The sequence below is a fragment of the Streptopelia decaocto genome (assembly GCF_964273445.1).
Source record: "Streptopelia decaocto genome assembly, chromosome: 2".
NCBI classification, from domain to species: domain Eukaryota; kingdom Metazoa; phylum Chordata; class Aves; order Columbiformes; family Columbidae; genus Streptopelia; species Streptopelia decaocto.
In genome coordinates this window covers 156,921,197-156,938,612 of record NC_138655.1, presented here as the reverse complement: position 1 = coordinate 156,938,612, position 17,416 = coordinate 156,921,197, and the positions used below count along the sequence as shown (strand labels likewise).

The following is a 17,416-nucleotide window of genomic DNA, read 5'->3' as shown; positions in this document are numbered from 1 at the left end:
CATGAGCCGACCCTCTGACAGCTGCGCACCCATGGTCACAACGCACGTGTGCACCAACGGGACCCTCTCCAGGCACCAGGAGTCGGCTGGGTCCATCGCGTGGTGGCTCTGGACGGTGCAGAGTGAACACATGTGAGACCACAACTGCATCAGGGAGCACTTTTCCAGGTCCGCTCGTCACCACCAGTTCTGCGCCATCACTCCCGTGTCCTCCTTATAAATCACTGCAGAATGAAAAAGCAAATTAATAGCATGTAAATCAAGCTTAGAAGGGTTGCAACCCATTCCCTCTTGAACACAAGTGATGAAAAAAAAGTATTAGAGCCAAAAGTTGGTGTTTAACAGTTTATTCCATGGGTCAGTGAGTGGGAAGGAGAGTGATGCCCGGTCTCAGCAGGCCATCGCTGGTGGGATCAAAGCTCAGCTAGAAGTAGTTGACGACTCTTCTGATGGACTGGACACTCGCGTTGCGCGCCTGCCACGCGTTGAAGCTGCTGAAGTCGCCTCGCTCCACCACGTACATACGGCCTCGGTAGTTGGGCTCCTCATACAGCACCCACCTGAGCAGAAAGGGAGGGTTGGTAATTGGGTCATTGGGTCCCAACGATGTGGTCATGCGAGGTAGCCTCGTGCCCATGTTGAGTGGCTGCCTTTAGGGACTTCAGTGCTGCAAACTACTGGGGCCCAATGGTCCCACCACAGCCCCAGCCCCATCCTGGGCACAGAAATGCCTCTGGTGGAGGTAACTGCTGGTGCTTCCCCCCATTTCCAGCATAGCCTGGCAATTATCCACAGCCAGATTGGACCTTGCTGTTAGAAGAAGTTGTTTTGGGTTACACCAGTGATGAAACGAGGGACCAGAGGCTCCCTGATTCGCATTGCTGTACGACTGCTTCTCTCTGAGCTTCACCATGTGCAACAGAAACAATTTAATAGCATTTGATAGTGCTGAAGAAGGACAGGAGTCCCCTCAGCCCCTGGATAACCCCATTTTGCACTCTAAGGAGAAATGTGCAACACTTGAAGTATGTTTTACCTCTTTGAACTGAGTCATTAGCTATGATGGGAACCTTATTTAATAATTGCTCTCTTTGCTAGTAATTCTCAATGGCCTCTCTTTGATGCTTTCCAACAGAGAGCAGGACTTGGCTTGGTTATCTTCACTTTATCGCTACATGCAGAGTTAACTCCAACTTTCCCGTGGAATACGGTCAAATAGATACAACACTCAACAGCCCTGGTGTACCTGACTTTGTCACCTAGCTTGGCTATGTTTCCTCAGCACGTCTTTCTCCATTTGAAGGTCTTCAAGTCAGGAGCAATTCTGATGGTCAAGGGACAAATTTGCTGCTCTGCTCTTCCTGCATCCCTTTAGTACACACTGTGCCATGATCCTGCCGTGGCCACAGGTGTCACCTCTTTCCTCTGTTTGTATCTCCCATGCTTTTTAACCATGTTTTGCCTTTGCTCTGATAGTTTTACAGTCACGTTTCCACCCCATCATTGCTGAACTGTTCATCCCTGTCTCGTTCGTCTCTTCCCAACTTTTTTAAGGATGTTATAAGGATCACAACTGCTTGTCCCACCTATTGGCTTTGGAATGACAACAGAGCACAAACACAGCCTTCTAAATAATTTGGTTTCTGTGGTCTCTCTCTTGCCAGGAATTCAGCTGTGACATCTGGGTTGGGACCTCCTGGATGTGGGATTTCAAAGGAGAAACTCCTTTAACTGCTGGATGGGTCAAAGACTGCTGGCCCTCCAGGGTCAGACAACAGCTGGTGGACTCAGATCAGTCTGACCCAGAGCAAAAAGCTGGAATCCTAGGGAGAAAAAAGTTAGAGTATTTAGTCTATTTAGCCGTGTAGCCACCGTACAGATTCCTTGACGTATTTGGATTTATTTTGTGTTTCTGAGAGGACACCAGGTGGGACTGTGGCGGGTTCCTTGTCCCATGTGCCCGAGCACAGGTACGACGGGCACACAGCACAGCTCTGCCCGGTGCCCCTGTCCCCCCGCTGCCCGCGCTCCCACATCCCCGTTCTGCAGCGTCGCTGCCCTGTGCTCAGCCAAGACATTTGGATCCCGAGCCTTTCCTACAAACAAACAAGTTCATTCTTTGGCACTTTTTGCAGCCAGTTTATATCCGAACCAGACTGCCAAAGGCTTTTCCTTTGACGCTCGCTTTGCAGCGCGTGGAGAAGCCGGCCCACTGCTCGTGGAATGGCAGGTTGCCTCCGAGCCGTGTCCCCCCATCACACATCCTGATGTGCACTATCACAGAATGTGCTCAGCTCTTCAGCTTAACTGAGAACAATTTATAAAGTTATCCTCCTCCTCTAGATACACCTTGTTCATAAGGCACCCCATGGCTTGCTTCCTTTTCTGCCCCATCCCTTTAGCTTATATACACCTCTCCATATATTCGGATGATCACAGGCCTCTTTCTCCATCAACTCACCATCCCTCCCTCAAGCACTCCTGAAAAGTGCTCCCGATCCTATTTTCTGCACTTTCCAATCATTCCCTCCTGCTGAGAATACCCAATGTTATTGAAAATACTACATGGTGGTAGGACAGGGATGTTCACAGGGCGATCATGGTGGATGTTCCAGCTCTGCATCTCTCAATGAGCGCTGGATGCCTGGGAGTATTGCAGAGGGTAGAGCAGCCCCTCAAAGTCACTGCCTTTCCCAAGACCACCACGTTTCTCTCCAGACACACGGTTGGCGTGTCTGCACAGTCACACGGAGGGAATGGGACAGTCCTTGGAGTAGACAGAAGCAGACAACATGACCTGATGTGGCGATAAGAACCCACCGGCTTGTCCCTTTGTTTAGAGGAAGGCTGCAAAAAAGTGGAATAAAAGGAATAGCAGAAAGATGGGAGTGAAGTGTATTGGCAGTGCAAGGTGATGAGTGAAGACTTGTATGGCTTACTTAGCCGTTGCTTTATTGCCTAAAATTCACGTTCTCCAAGGCCATCAGTGAGAGAGGAAATCAAGCAAGCCAGGAGGCCAGAAAACAGGGAAAAAAAAGACAATCCTGTCCTCAAGCCCAGCATGGGAGAGCTGATCCAGGCACACAGCACGCAGCCCTCAAACGTCTCGGTGCTGGGTTTCATTAGCACAGAAACCCAGAGGACGCGGGAATAAAACGCGCATGGAACCAGCTCAAGCCCTGTCAGCCAAAAACCAGCTGCTCACACTGCAAAACCATCAGGGGAGAGCTGCGGGTTCAGCCTGGACCATGCAGATGCTTTCAGAAGGGCTCCAGGTCACTCATTGTCCACACAGGACTCGAGCAGTTCCATGAGGAGCTCTCGTCTCTACCAAGAAACACATAACGTTTTTTTTTTGAGCAGCAGCATTTGGGCATCTGTTCTGGTTGATATTTTACAGTCTGATTGCAGAACATCTACCAAATGCTCGTAAATGCTTCAGCAGAATAAATGGTTGGTCTGGTTCCTTCAAGTTACGTCACTGTAGCTTAGAAAAGCCCCTTTTGGGGTATTCTCTCCCAGACCGTAAAACAAATTTAGCTTTAAAAATTTTTGTTTCTAAGCAATCCTCTGTGGAGTGGCTCCACCGAGGAGGACAAGAAGCACACGTCTTCATCTAAAACCAGATGATGCCATATGTGATACGGGAGCTGGTTCTGCCTGTGGGACGGGCAAAGCCGCTCGCCACGCAAACCGCGACAGCTTCCAAGGAGGCGGTAACGTCCTGAAATTGCGCCCAAATAGCAAGATCATTGCCAGCACGGCTCAAGCAGCTTGATCACCAGCCTTTCTGGCAATCTCCAACCCCAAAATGTAGCGGGGAAGGTGCCGGACACCCTCAACCCCAACAAGAAACCAGGTGGACGTCACATTGGGGGAATTAAAGGGGGAAAATCACAGAGCGAGCCAGCCTGGGGCTGAAACTCCCCTCGTTTCTGGTGACCCCATCTCCTCCGCTCCCCAAACGCTCCAGGACGGGTCCTTGGGGGACTTGGCCAGGTTGAGCCCAGCACCAGCTGCAGCAGCACCTGGGGTCACCTGGGCTTATCTGGTCCATCCAAGGGGGAAAAGTGGTGTCGTAGGGTGTCCCTTTGTCCTCCATGGTCTCACCCCTCTGCCAGCAGGTCCCTCTGCACCATTCTGCCTTTTAATGTCTTTCATAGACCCTTCCCAAGCTTTCAATGACCATCTTCCCTGAATGTAAATGTACAAAACTCAGCAGGTTTCCTTACCATGCTCCTCTAAGTATATATATGTGTGTATTTTCTGTTTTATCACTACTCAAAGCCTTTGAGAGGTCATGCAAACAGCCTAGGCTCCCATGCAAGGGAAAGCAAGCTTTGTGCCCCTTACATATTTTGCAGGGGAGGGGGGGAATATCAATCTGAAAAATGTTAGTGCTTGAAATTTTCTGGGCAGCATCCCAATTCCTCCAGCTCTGGGCTCTGCTACAGGGATGCATGTGGTAAATAATTGGCCGTAAAGCTCTTGCCAGAGGACTTGCAGGCTCTCTCTCGGCTTTATAGTGTTGGTACTCAAATGCTTTTTGTTTCAATGCTCAGCCCTGATGGGTTCCCCGGTGGGCTCCAGCCATTTCTTCCCATTAGGAGCTGGTAGCTCTGCTCCTTGTTTTTAATGAACCAGCACTGCCTGATCAGAAGCCTGGATATTTTTTTGAAGAGGAGAGGTCTCAGCTAAATCAGAAAGAAAAAGGCAAAGCCACCATCTTTCCAAGGCTTTCAGGAGCATCTGCAGGGCAGGAGGATGGGGCTGAGCATCAGCAATACATCTGTAAAGCAGGTTCACAAGGCACCAAGGGCGACCAAAAGCCATTGGGGTGCCGTGCATGCAGCCATCCCATCTCTGTGCCACTGCGATTGTCCCTCTCTCCCAGAGACTGGATTTAATATTAAGGTGAGACACCACTGCCTAATTTTTGCTGTCCAAGGAGGAGGTTTCTGGTGTCACAGCAAACCTTGATGAGGCCACTTCCAAAACAAACACCCTGACCTTTGTGGATGCCCCATCCCTGGCAGTGTTCAAGGCCAGGCTGGATGAGGCTTTGAGCAACATGGTCTGGTGGTGTCCCTGTCCATGGCAGTAGATGATATTTATGGTCCCTTACAACCCAAACCATTCTGGGATCCTATGATCTGCATTGCCCAGAGCTGTCCACTCTCCCCAAAAGCCTCTGGGTGGATTTGAAAGAGCTGAGGAAGGAAGGAAGGAAGGAAGGAAGGAAGGAAGGAAGGAAGGAAGGAAGGAAGGAAGGAAGGAAGGAAGGAAGGAAGGAAGGAAGGAAGGAAGGAAGGAAGGAAGGAAGGAAGGAAGGAAGGAAGGAAGGAAGGAAGGAAGGAAGGAAGGAATAAACAAACCTGGGCTTAGGCTCCTTGTTTCAAACACCCTAAAAAGGCATCTCCGAGCTCTTGTAGCTCATGCTTAGCTGCCACCTGCCAAAAATCGTGCCCTGTTGAACCGACTCTCAGCAGGTAGGCACCAAAATTTACCTTTAAACCACAGGCGTAACTCACACTCTTAGGCTTTCTCCAAGCCCCCCCAGCATCAAGAGGCTTTTCCATGATGGGGGGAGGCCTTGCAGCCGCTGGTGCGAAGGGGACAAGGGCAGGGAGCACATTCTGGGACAAGGCGGTGACTTACGCGCCGTCGCCGTACACTTTGAGGGCGTTGATGCAGGTCTTGTCCCAGCCTTGTCCCTGCAGGAAGGAGCAATCTTCCGTCAGCTCCAGGCTGGGACCGCGAAAATGGCTCCCCTCAAATATTTTGATCCTGTAATGCTCGCCGTGCTGGGGCCGAAGGGATTTGAGTCAACCAAAAAAACACAAAGTGAAAAAAAGTCAATTATTTCCCTGGATTTTGTAGGACAAAGAGGGGGACAGAAGGGTGCAAAAAGCACATGAAAAGCAGCCCAACACTTCCAGTGCCCACACAAACTTAGAATCGTAGCATCATTTTTGCTGGAAGAGACCCTTAAGATCATAAAATCCAACCATAACCCATCTCTAGCACTAAACCATGTCCCCAAGAACCTCATCTATGTGTCTTCTAGACCCCTCCAGGGATGGTGACTCCAATGCCTGGCACCCCCTTCTGTGAAGAAGTGTTTCCTAATATCCAATCTGAAATCCAAACTTGCGCCACCTCCCCGCACACCCTCTCACAGCTGCCGTGTAGGTGCAAGCGCATCACTTGTGGGCTGCGTTATGCTCAGGCACATGTGGCCCCTCGCCCATCTGTGATCCCCCCACAGACCCTCCATCCCAAATACAGCGTCAGCTACAGCCCCAGCTCTCCATGCACTCACTCAACAAAATAACACATCCAGATTGTACAAGGATGTTAGACTATTCCCCTAAACTAATTTATATCGCCTCCAGTTCCACGCTTAGCTGCTATTCCCGATGGGAGATGTTGTGCCTTTCTTTAAGGAAAATTAAAGAAGGGGAAAGGAAACCTTCCCATCACCATTGCTGCTGCGTGAGCCCTTGAGGGTGACATGACATAAATGCCTCCGGGGAGATTCCTGCAGCCTGCGGCAAAGGCATATGGGACAGAACGAGCTGAAAGGACATTTTTAAGCCAAATTCAAAGCATACCTAAATGCGTTTCTCAAATAAACAATGTCAACGCACAGGAAGGCCGGGCTGCGGTGCCAAAGCGCCGAGCGGACACCGCGCCTGAGAAAACGTTCCCCCCCGAACCTGCGCTGCAGAAACGCCTCGAGGCGCTCGCTCGTGTCTCACAGGGAGAGTCGTGGGCCAGGGAAGGAGGCGCACGTCCTCATGCCAGCCGGGCTATGGGATCCGAGGCAGAGCATCCCTCCATGTATGGACCGCGGAGGTGCTTTGGGGAGGACGTTACAGACCCAAAACAAACTCATTGTTGGGCCAAAAAGCGGCTTTGAGGTCAGTGAGAAACCCCCACCAGCTCCAAGTGGGTTCATCATTGCCCCAGGGGTCATGAGTGATAGCAAAGTCCAATGGAAGGACCTCAGCCAGATTAATTTTTCTTTGCTACTATTCAATCTCCCTGATTAACCCTTCCTCTGGGCACTGCTTTTAAAAGCTTCCTAAGGGGAGGGCTAGCTAGTATGGGGGAAATATGGTTTAATTTAGGATTGCTGGGCTCTTTTGCAACAGCATAGTGTTCAGCTACAGTTTGCAGGAGCATCCCAGCTGCTTTTCGGGTTCAGAAAGCCCTCGGGCTGCTCGCCCCTGCGCTGGGTGCACGGGGAGACTGGGCTGCCACGGCTCAAACGTGCCTGGGGCAATGACCCTCCTGTTTAATTCCCCTGTGAGTATCTAATAGCGACTCACATTAAAAAGGAAAAGCATGTGACACTGGCAGGACCTTGCCACCTCATCTGAAAAAAACACGGGAAAATCCCAACCCTTTAGAGCTGCTGCGTTTTGTGCCGCAGGAGGAAGGTGACGTGTCTTCTCCCGGCTTAGTGGCCTGTGCAGACCACTCCAAAGGGTGACAAACCTTCCCTGGGAGACTATTTCTTTCTAACAGGATGGACTATTTCTAGAAAGCACTGATTTTTATTACCCTTATTCACAGGACTCACTAAAACGATGCTCCAGCCAGGATGGCGAAGCACCAGCATGATCCACTCACCATCCCGATGGGCCGGCAGGAGCCCAGGTGGTCGCTGCGGCCGTTCCAGCGATGGAAATTGGGGTACTCGCCGTGCTCCAGGATGTACTGCTGCCCTTGGAAGTTGGGGTGGTCGAAGCAGACCCAAGCCCCGCTCTGGACGCAGATGGAGTTGACCTGGTTGAGGAAACCTCGGTCCTGGAAGCTGCTGCAGGTGCCGCACACCTCCAGCTTTCTGCCCGTGAAGCATTTGCCTTCGTAGAAAGTGATCTGGGGGGTGGAAGGAGAATCTAGTTGAAGATGTCCCTGCTCCTCGCACGCGGGTTGGACCGGATGAGCTTTGAAGGTCCCTTCCAACCAAACTGTTCTATGATTCTATCCTATAAGAGAATGGGCCCCCAGTGAGGAGCAGTGGCACGGCCAGACCCACATTTCAAGCAGATGGGAATCTCTTGCAGATGCATCATTTTAGGATGGTTTGAGGGGTTTTTAGCTACTTTCCAGCAAGAGAAGCAAGGCATCACCGGTATTTTTTCCTAAGAACTGTATTTATTTTTCTGGGAACACAGCACATCCCGCATTTACAACCCTTCTCACCGCCTCGCGCTCACTCGCACATATTTCCAGCAGGAATGTTTAAACAGGAAACTCTGCTCCCAAAATGCAACTCCTTCTGCTGCACCCTCCCCACCCCTGCCACTGAATTTAGAATCACAGGATAGTTTGGGTTGGAAGGGACCTCCAAAGCCCATCCAGTGCCACCCCTGCCATGAGCAGGGACATCTTCACCAGCTCAGGTTGCTCAGAGCCCCGTCCAGCCTGGCCTGGGATGTCTCCAGGGATGGTTCATCCACCACCTCTACCATCTACCATCTTCCTGGTATCAACGCTCACATCACATCCTCCAGGATGTTATCTCAACCTACTCCTTCAACCCGGAGGATGCTTGGGCTCCACAGCTCCAGGCTGAAAGGGAAGCAGTTGGGTTGTTACTTACTTTTCCTGAGTATTGAGACATGTTCTGCCGGCTGCTATCCAAGACCAAAAGCGAGAACCAAACCAACACCGCGACGGACAGAAACGTTGGACACCCCGCTATATAGCAGCTGGAGGTGGGGGGAGACGGGGCCGGTGTCGCGAGGGCTTTTTAACAAAGCAGCGGGAACCGGGGGCTTTTTGCTTTCCTGCTTTGTAGGCAGAACTGCGGGTACCGGGCCCTGCTGAGTCCAGGGTTTTGATTTTGGGCAGATGATCTGACAAAAGATTTGCTTGGCAGGGTTTTGGTTGATTAGCAGTGCACATTTACTGCTCCTTTTTGAACAACATCTTTTTTTGTTGTTTTTCTTTATTTTGTACCCCCCTTTTATTTCTTTTATTTTTCCTTCACCTCTTCTTTCCCTATTCTTCCTTTTCCCCTTGTTTTCCTTTTTCTTTTTAGTGAGCATCCTTGGAAGACTCCTCACCAATAACACATTGCACTGCATCCATCAGAGCAATGGTTTCTCGTTCAACCTTTGAACCTCTTTAAATGGCATCTCTGAAAGCCAAGGACCTAATCTCCTCCAAAGAGCAAAGGTTGGGCTCACAAAACCACCACTCTTATTCATGAGCATCATTTTTATTATCTTTCAGCACTGAAGCACCAAGACACAGATATAACTCATGCTTAGGGGGATTTTTAAGCCATATTGTTGACCATAAAGTAATATTTCCCTTATAGCTGCAATTACAGCGTCTGGTATGTCAAACACCATGCAAGGAAAAGCTGCTTCGTATTCTCCTCTTTTGGTGTTGTAAGAGCACCCAGAGCCTTGAACTGTCTTATTCTCAGGACAAATAGCAATGGAAAGTCCTAATCCATAAACCATGTCAGTTTATATTACTGAGCCAGGCTGGTGAGAGGTAAAGGCAAATGCACGGGGGTGGCCCATGGACCAGCACACAGAGACGTGCCGGGGGACCATGTTAGAGATTTGTCTTCTGTGCTATTTAATAGCCCTGGAACAAACCTCACACCCAGCTCCTGCTCATCAGATCCTCCTCTTGGTCACCCACGGGGCTGTCATTGCCTCCCCACACCATCAACACTCTGTTTGCTGGACAGTCAGGCAAACGCTTTGAATCCCAGCCCTAAATCTCATTTCTTGGCAGGTGGCTCCCATCCGCACACGTGGCACCAACCCCGCTCTGCTGGCTTTGTTCACCACTCTATTTCAAGATTAAAGACCGTTTGGGAAGAAAGGATGGCATTATTAAGGCTTAAACATACACTGCCCTTTCAATTAAGACATAAAAGTTAATAAGCGCGTGTGCGTGCACATGTAGGCTGAGCTGGAAGATGTTGCGTTGACCGGGATGAGCTGGAGGAGGAGGAAGATGGCACGTTGTGTTTGGAGAAGAAACGCATCCTTTGGCTGATGCAGGTAAACCTGCCCGGCATCATAGAAACGCTGCTTAATTTACATGTTGTGATGGCAGGCCGGAAATAATGAAGAAAAGCCTCATTGAACTAAAAAACCCACATAAACCGTCACTGAAATGCTGGTGTTATTTTCTAGGTGCTAAATTAGTCACCAGATGGTGTGAGAAAAGTAACAGTGGATGGAAGATCCCACTTGGAAGAGCAGCAGCCTGGGTGGGGGCGTTAGCAGTGTCCCCAAAAACAGCCCTTCCATAAAGGCTCGCACTTGGTGCCCTGGGAGTGAAGGAGAAGACCTGTACTTCTTCTGCGTCGTGTCAGGGAGCACCAGGGTGATGAGGTGGCACTGTCGCTGGCGTTGGGACCCATCTCTCCCATCCATTGGGGTCGTAGCAGTCAACATGCTCTTTGTGTTGGCCATGAGCTGTTTGGTTTCTCAGTGAGGGTGGCAGAGCCTGGCCCAGGCTGCCCAGGGAGGTTGTGGAGTCTCCTTCTCTGCAGACATTCAAACCCGCCTGGACACCTTCCTGTGTAACCTCATCTGGGTGTTCCTGCTCCAGGGGGGATTGCACTGGATGAGCTTTCCAGGTCCCTTCCAATCCCTGACATTCTGGGATTCTGTGATCCATGACAAACTGGCCCTAGGGTACCCAGTAAGGCAAATATTACCACAGGAAAAGATTTTTAAGGAACCACAAAAGCCTGATTTCCTCCGGCTCTGTCTCATGATGGGGTTTATCTGTCTCTCCTGAGGTGCAAGCTCTAATTAAATCTGCAGGAACTTGAAGTGTCTGAGACTTGTACCCAACTGTTAGAGATGTTGTCCAGCAAGTTCAAAAGCTGTTTTAGGAGAGACGGAAAGAAGGTGTGACAAATTAATTCTCATTTATCTGAGAAACCACATTAAAGATACGAAACAACAAAGGACCCATCTCTAGAAAGAAGGAAAACAATGGGAAAAAATAATGTTGAATTGCAGCAAGTCTTAATTCCTGGACAAACGTCTTTGATTCCTTGCCAGGGGTGGAAAGGCTGCCAATGGAAGAAAAAAAACAGCCTGAGGAGCCTGTGGCCACCATCAGCCCTTCAGGCACGTTATTTTGGGGCAGATCTCACCTCCTGCTCATGCCCAGGTGCAGGATCACATGCAGCTGTGGTGCCCCACACCACCAGCATCACGGGTGGCGTTCCTCCCCTGAGGCTGTTTGAAGGATGAACTTAATAGTCCGAGCATTTGGATTTAACAGACAAAACTGAAAAGTCTGAGGTGTTTTTGCATGACTGGGTTTAGGAGGAGTGTGAAATTGGGCTCAACATCCGCAGGGACAGCTCGGGGCTGTGCTGTCCCCACCTGGCTTTGCTGCCATGGGCCGAGGTGGTCGGAGCTATTTTTCTCCAAGTCCAGACCAGATCCTGGAGTGAGAAAACTGAACAACTCAACCACACAAGATAGTCAAGGTTTATCTCAGGTCCATTGTAACCCTGTGGTTACATCCCCGACAAAACCGAGGCAGGAAGGACTCGATGCCATGGGACACTCTTAGCACCATCACCAGTCACAGAGATGGATCCAGCCATGCTAGAAATCACAACTCAACCACCCAGGACCACAACAGCTGCCTGGATAAAGGTGGTGGCTCCATCTGCCACCCCGCTCTCCTCCCTGCATCCCACCTGCACACAGGATCCGGGCACAGCTCTTGTCCTCTTGCAAAGTGATTTCTATGACCTGCCAAGGGGTTGCAAGCAAGGTTATGTTGGCATAAATAAGTCCAGGCTGGGTGGTCTTCAAAATGCAGCTGTGAGACGTCACCATCTCTTTCCACGGGGTGTTATATAGGATTTAAGGGGGTAATTTTTCCACGCAGCTCAGCAATACACCGTGCAATAATCCGTGGTGCTGGCAGAAGGACGCTGCCAAACTACCCGATGTATGGTAGGAAGGTGTCCAACTCGGTCCTTCTCTGACCCAGGGATTTCCTCAAGAGCATGGGGTGTGACTCCTGGGGGCAAAACTTTGGGAGTGACCTTGCTAATGCCAACAGGAATATTAGCAGGGGCTGAGCAGGATTGGCGTTCTGCTCAGAGGTACCTACTACAGCCACTATAACCGCATGCAAATAATAATTAAGTGAGCAACAGCCAAGGAGTTGCACCTCATCCTCTGAAAGCACCACACCCCAGCTCTGGAGGAGCTTTTGGTATTTGCAAGGCAGCAGAAGACCCAACCCTAGAAACGTTCATATCTCAGGGCTTTGAAAAGCCCATCTTGCTTTAAAAGGTCACAGATTTCTTCATGCACCTTACTATCAGAGAATCACAGAATGTCAGGGGTTGGAAGGGACCTCAAAAGCTCATCCAGTGCAATCCCCCCATGGAGCAGGAACACCCAGATGAGGTTACACAGGAAGGTGTCCAGGCGGGTTGGAATGTCTGCAGAGAAGGAGACTCCACAACCTCCCTGGGCAGCCTGGGCCAGGCTCTGGCACCCTCACTAAGAAGTTTCTTCTCATATTTAAATGGAACCTCCTGTGTTCCAGTTTGTACCCATTGCCCCTTGTCCTATCATTGGTTGTCACCGAGAAGAGCCTGGCTCCATCCTCCTGACACTCACCCTTTATATATCTGTAAACATTAATGAGGTCACCCCACAGTCTCCTCTTCTCCAGCTCCAGAGCCCCAGCTCCCTCAGCCTTTCCTCACACGGGAGATGCTCCACTCCCTTCAGCATCTTTGTTGCCCTGCGCTGGACTCTCTCCAGCAGTTCCCTGTCCTGCTGGAACTGAGGGGCCACAACTGGACACAATATTCCAGGTGTGGTCTCACCAGGGCAGAGTAGAGGGGCAGGAGAACCTCTCTGACCTACTGACCACCCCCCTTCTAATACTTCTAGCTCATTAGATATGAAACAACCTTTGGGTCTAGCTCCTCCCCATGGAAAATTTTTCATCTGGCTGCTGAAAAGGATAAGCACGTCTTGTGGGGCACTTCAGAGCAGCAAGAGACCTCAGCGCGAGAAACCATCCTCCTGACTCAAGGGAGAGCTTCTCTTTTAAATCCACGTTGCTCCATGAAGCCCCAGTCCACCTCATGCCAGCTGCTGCATCACTGGTTTCCACTGGTGATGAACCCATTCCCAGTGCCGGGGCGCGCCGTGTGCTGCTGGGAAAGCTGGTTACACTGACTGCAGAACATCTCTGCGAACTCTTCAAGCAGAGAGAGGACCTTCCAACACCCGTCCCCACTGGCAGAGCTCATCACCTCCTGCTAGAAATGGGAATCAGCCGCTAGGGGATCGTTTTGGCCTCAATGCATTATCTTCATCATGGATGCACCAAGACTTTGCGAAATCTACGCAATGTCTCTGCCAAAGGTGGCCACCCCACGCCCTGACCCACCACCCGTCCCCCGCCACGCGAGACCGAACTTATCCCATGTGGAGGGTCCAAAAAACCTCCTCGCGCCTGAGCAAATCCTGTCCCAGAATGATGGTTCAGAGCCGGGAGGTCCCCACCAAGAAAAACAGCTCCTCGCCTTGGAGATGGGAGATGCTGGTCAGGTTCAGCCAAATACTTATTAGCAGCGTTGCAGGGATGGATATTGAAAAAAATCTGCAAAAGCTTGGTTTTGGTAATATCCTGTCTAGCGATCAGTGTTAGTGCAGCTCATCAGGCAGCCAACATCTGACCGAGATGGGCTTTGGATTTAGTTTTGGGAAACATCAGAAAGCCCAGGATTTTGGGTGAAATCCTTTCAATTTTCATTTTATTTCAAAAAGGAAAGGTTCCAGTAGGGACACTTAAGGAAGGACACCTAAGACAAAGCTGGGTGCTGGGGACACCCGTCACCCGGCCCTAGTTTAGGCACGTCTCTGCCATCCCTGTGACCAGTTCAAGGCATCTGCACCAAGGTTCTCACTGCCAAAGCTGTCAAAGGGGAGCAATTTTGACCTTACTAGATGAGGTTGTGCAGATTAGTCAGTATTAGTGAAATGCTCTGAAGATGAGCAGTACTGATTACAGAAGGACTAATTAGAACCTGTTGATTTCTCCTTCTTGAGAGGTCGCAGCACTAATGAGCAGGACAAGCCTGGGTGCATCACCACCACGTGCGCCGCAGCCTGCGACATCTGAATGGAGCAGCAGCACAAATCCTTTAGTGACGAAGGTGTACAACGGCACGTTTCTTTTAAAGAAGATGAAACGGCAAAACGCGCACCATGACATAGGCTACGCTTCTCATTTCAGGCTGCTGCCCCTCTCGCACTGGGATAGACTCAGCTCAACTTTTTCTGCTCACCCCTACCAGAAGCAAGGGTAACTAAGAGCGACACCTGATGTCCCTGCTTACTCCCAGCGTGTAAGTTTGGACAGAGAAACTTCTCTGTTGAAAGCAGGTAGAAAATGGGAAGCCTGGAGGCTTCACTGTCACCTCCAACGCTGCAAGAACTGCAGCAAAGTCCAACTTAAGCCCATGCTCCTCTGCCCTTGGCTGACGAACACAAGGCTGCCTGCTGCAAACACTACAATACAGCTACTGCAGACAGAAGGGAGCACTGAAACAGTTCTGGATGTTTTATTCTCCAGCGTTCGCTCATCAGCCCTTCAGGGAAGCTGGGAGGAAGCATTGGGCAGAAGGCTCCACAGACCCAAAGCAGACTGTCTCCAAGCCTTCCCCCTTGCAGAGTTAATTGGGCAGGGCTAAACTTGGCTATGCATAGAAACAAGGACAGAAAAAAAGACAATCACGTATCTGCTTTCTGTCTGCATTCCATCCTCTGCTTGCTGAGCTGCACCAGCCCCATCACCCTTTCCTTGGTGGTGTTCAGCCTGGAGAAGGCTCCAGGAAGACCTTATTGCAGCCTTTCTGTACTTAAAATGGGCCTATAAGAAGGATGGGGACAGAGTTTTTAGCAGGGCCTGTTGTGATAGGACAAGGGGTGATGGTTTAAACTAAGGGAGATTCAGGCCAGACATGAGGAAATTTTGTACACTGAGGGTGGTGAAACCCTGGCCCAGGTTCCCCCAGAGAGGTGGTGGATGAACCATCCCTGGAGACATCCCAGGCCAGGCTGGACGGGGCTCTGAGCAACCTGAGCTGGTGAAGATGTCCCTGCTCATGGCAGGGGTGGCACTGGGTGAGCTTTGGAGGTCCCTTCCAACCCAAGCTACTCTGTGGCTCCTCGCCCTCGGCACTCCCCGCGTGCCAGGCTGGGGGACGGGCAGCTGAGCTCGCGGGCTCAGGATACCGAGAGGTTTCTCAGAATTCACGCAGCAGAGCAAGGACTTGGACAGGAGCACAAGCACGGTAAGAATCATTTCCAGAACAGCACATTTAAAAGTGCGCAAGTCAAGGGGAATTTAACTTGACTTATGGTAGTTAAATTTTGCTCATTTCCTCAACAGGAAAAGGATCTTTGCACTTTCACCTCTGCCAAGGATCATCCCTTAAGAATAAGGCTGGGCCCCATTAAACGTATATCAATTTTTTCCTAGCCTGGGCCAAAGAACTTATTTCCTTTGTGACTTACCTTTTAATCCGTGCACCACTTCTCGCAATCCTCCAGAAGTCTCCGAAGGATCAGGGCAGCTGCCAGACGAGCCTGTGTAACTTCATCAATCCCAGGCAAGCAGCAGTTTTCCAAATACTTGTTTCTTGCTTCTGTACATACACAGAACTGCCAAGATTGCCCAGCAGCCCATTTTCGGGCTCTCGTGGTGAAGAACCTCACCACGAGAAGCTCTTGAAGAAGCTCGTGAAGTCAGCAGAAGGAAACACGAGGCTGCCCCAGGCTCTGTTGGACTCCAGCTGCTGGAAGGCGCCATCCCGTCGAAATCTCCATACAGCAAAAGGACAAGGAATTCGCCTATCACGCTTGGCGACACATTTCATTAAAACTGCAAGACAATTGCACACAGTGGGTCTTTACATCTTATTAGCAGAGAAAGGCTTGGACGAGTGAAATCATTTGCATTTCTTACTGGATGAGCCGGCGATAGGAGAAATAACAGACATAGATGAATGCATTCTACTGCAGAAAATGCAGGAGCCGTATGTGCTTCGCGGTGCTGAGTACGTTAAGTCGTGGAAGTTGACATTGCAAATCAACCGGAGAACCTACAGCGGCCTTTCAGCCCTCCTGAAAAGCCCTATCCCTAGAAAGCAGGGCCTTGATTATCCCAGGACAATCAAGTTGCACGTTTCCTCATCCATCCCCTGTAAAGCCTGAGCAGCTGGCACGCTTCAAGCACCAATGCAGCAGCTATTTCAGGCTTTAGATGGATCACCGGTACACATGTAGCCACTATTTTATATAAAAAAAAATTGAATAAATATGGTCTTTGAGGTTTCTGGTATTCCACAACTTCTACCTTCTGATGTAGAACACGACATTGTGTCCATGACGTGATGCCAAAGACTCGGGCCATGCAACGAGTCATTTCACATTGAGGCAACAACACGACCAAACAAACACATATTGCCCCAAGTTCAACAGAAGATTATTTTCTGCGTCCTCAACCACTTCATTATCAGCCAAACCACCCTTGTTCTGGTGCTGCAGGTTCTCGTGAAGAAAACCTGCTTCACATCAGTCCAGTTGTGAACCAAAAGCCTTAGTGGTTTCCCCGAACGAGCGCTCGGGTTTGGCTGAACCTCGGTGATCTATCGCATCTGACCATCACCCAGCTGCAGCAGCTGCATTTAGCACCACGTATCAGAATTCAGATAACAAATGAACCTCAGAAATTTCGGGAAATTGCCTAAATTGGGAAAAAAGGCATTTTTTTTGCCAGGAAGCAAATTAATCTCATGGCGACCAAAGAAAATATTAAGTTTTCAAACGGACACCAAAATGCATGAGAAACAGTTCATTTAATTAACTGTTCCACTAATCAGCCTCGTTTGGTTTTGCTGCTGTTGTTTTGGGGGCTGTTTCATTTTTAAATACAAAGTAGGTCACCTGCCCATTTTTTTAAACATACAGTTGTCATAATTTGTTTCCAGACTTAAAGAGATTAAGGCTTGTTAAGGCTCTAGTCCAAAAACCAACATCAGTTTTGTTTTCTTAGCGAGTCTATGCTTGCAACCTGGGCAACTCCATCCTAAAGTGCTCCTAGTTCTGAGTCCACATGAACAGGGACAGATCCACACACCCTTTATGCTACAACTCTAAAACTGAACCCCCAGCTGTCCCCTCCAAATCAAAGGTGTCACTTGTGTCTCCCCTCCACAAACCAACATGCAAAAATGTTTGCGTTCAGTCACAAACAACTTCCCAAAGGACAACTGGATCTCCCGCCTCCTCTGAAGGTCAGTGGGTGAACATTCTTCACACAGAAGTTGTTATGGAGTAATCGACAGAAAGTTATAAACAGAGCA

At 49.9% G+C, this 17,416-nt stretch overlaps 1 protein-coding gene across 1 annotated transcript; it reads right to left on the bottom strand.

Moving 5' to 3' along the window:
* Positions 1-424: 424 nt before the first annotated feature.
* Positions 425-9,423, bottom strand: CRYGN (crystallin gamma N; the record flags this gene model as incomplete). Its single annotated transcript, XM_082045500.1, has 4 exons — positions 8,615-9,423; positions 7,639-7,887; positions 5,659-5,804; positions 425-560 (listed from the first exon to the last, which is right to left on the bottom strand). Exons 1-4 carry the CDS (start codon positions 8,633-8,635, stop codon positions 425-427), a joined length of 552 nt encoding a protein of 183 aa, XP_081901626.1. The 5' UTR covers positions 8,636-9,423.
* Positions 9,424-17,416: the final 7,993 nt, after the last annotated feature.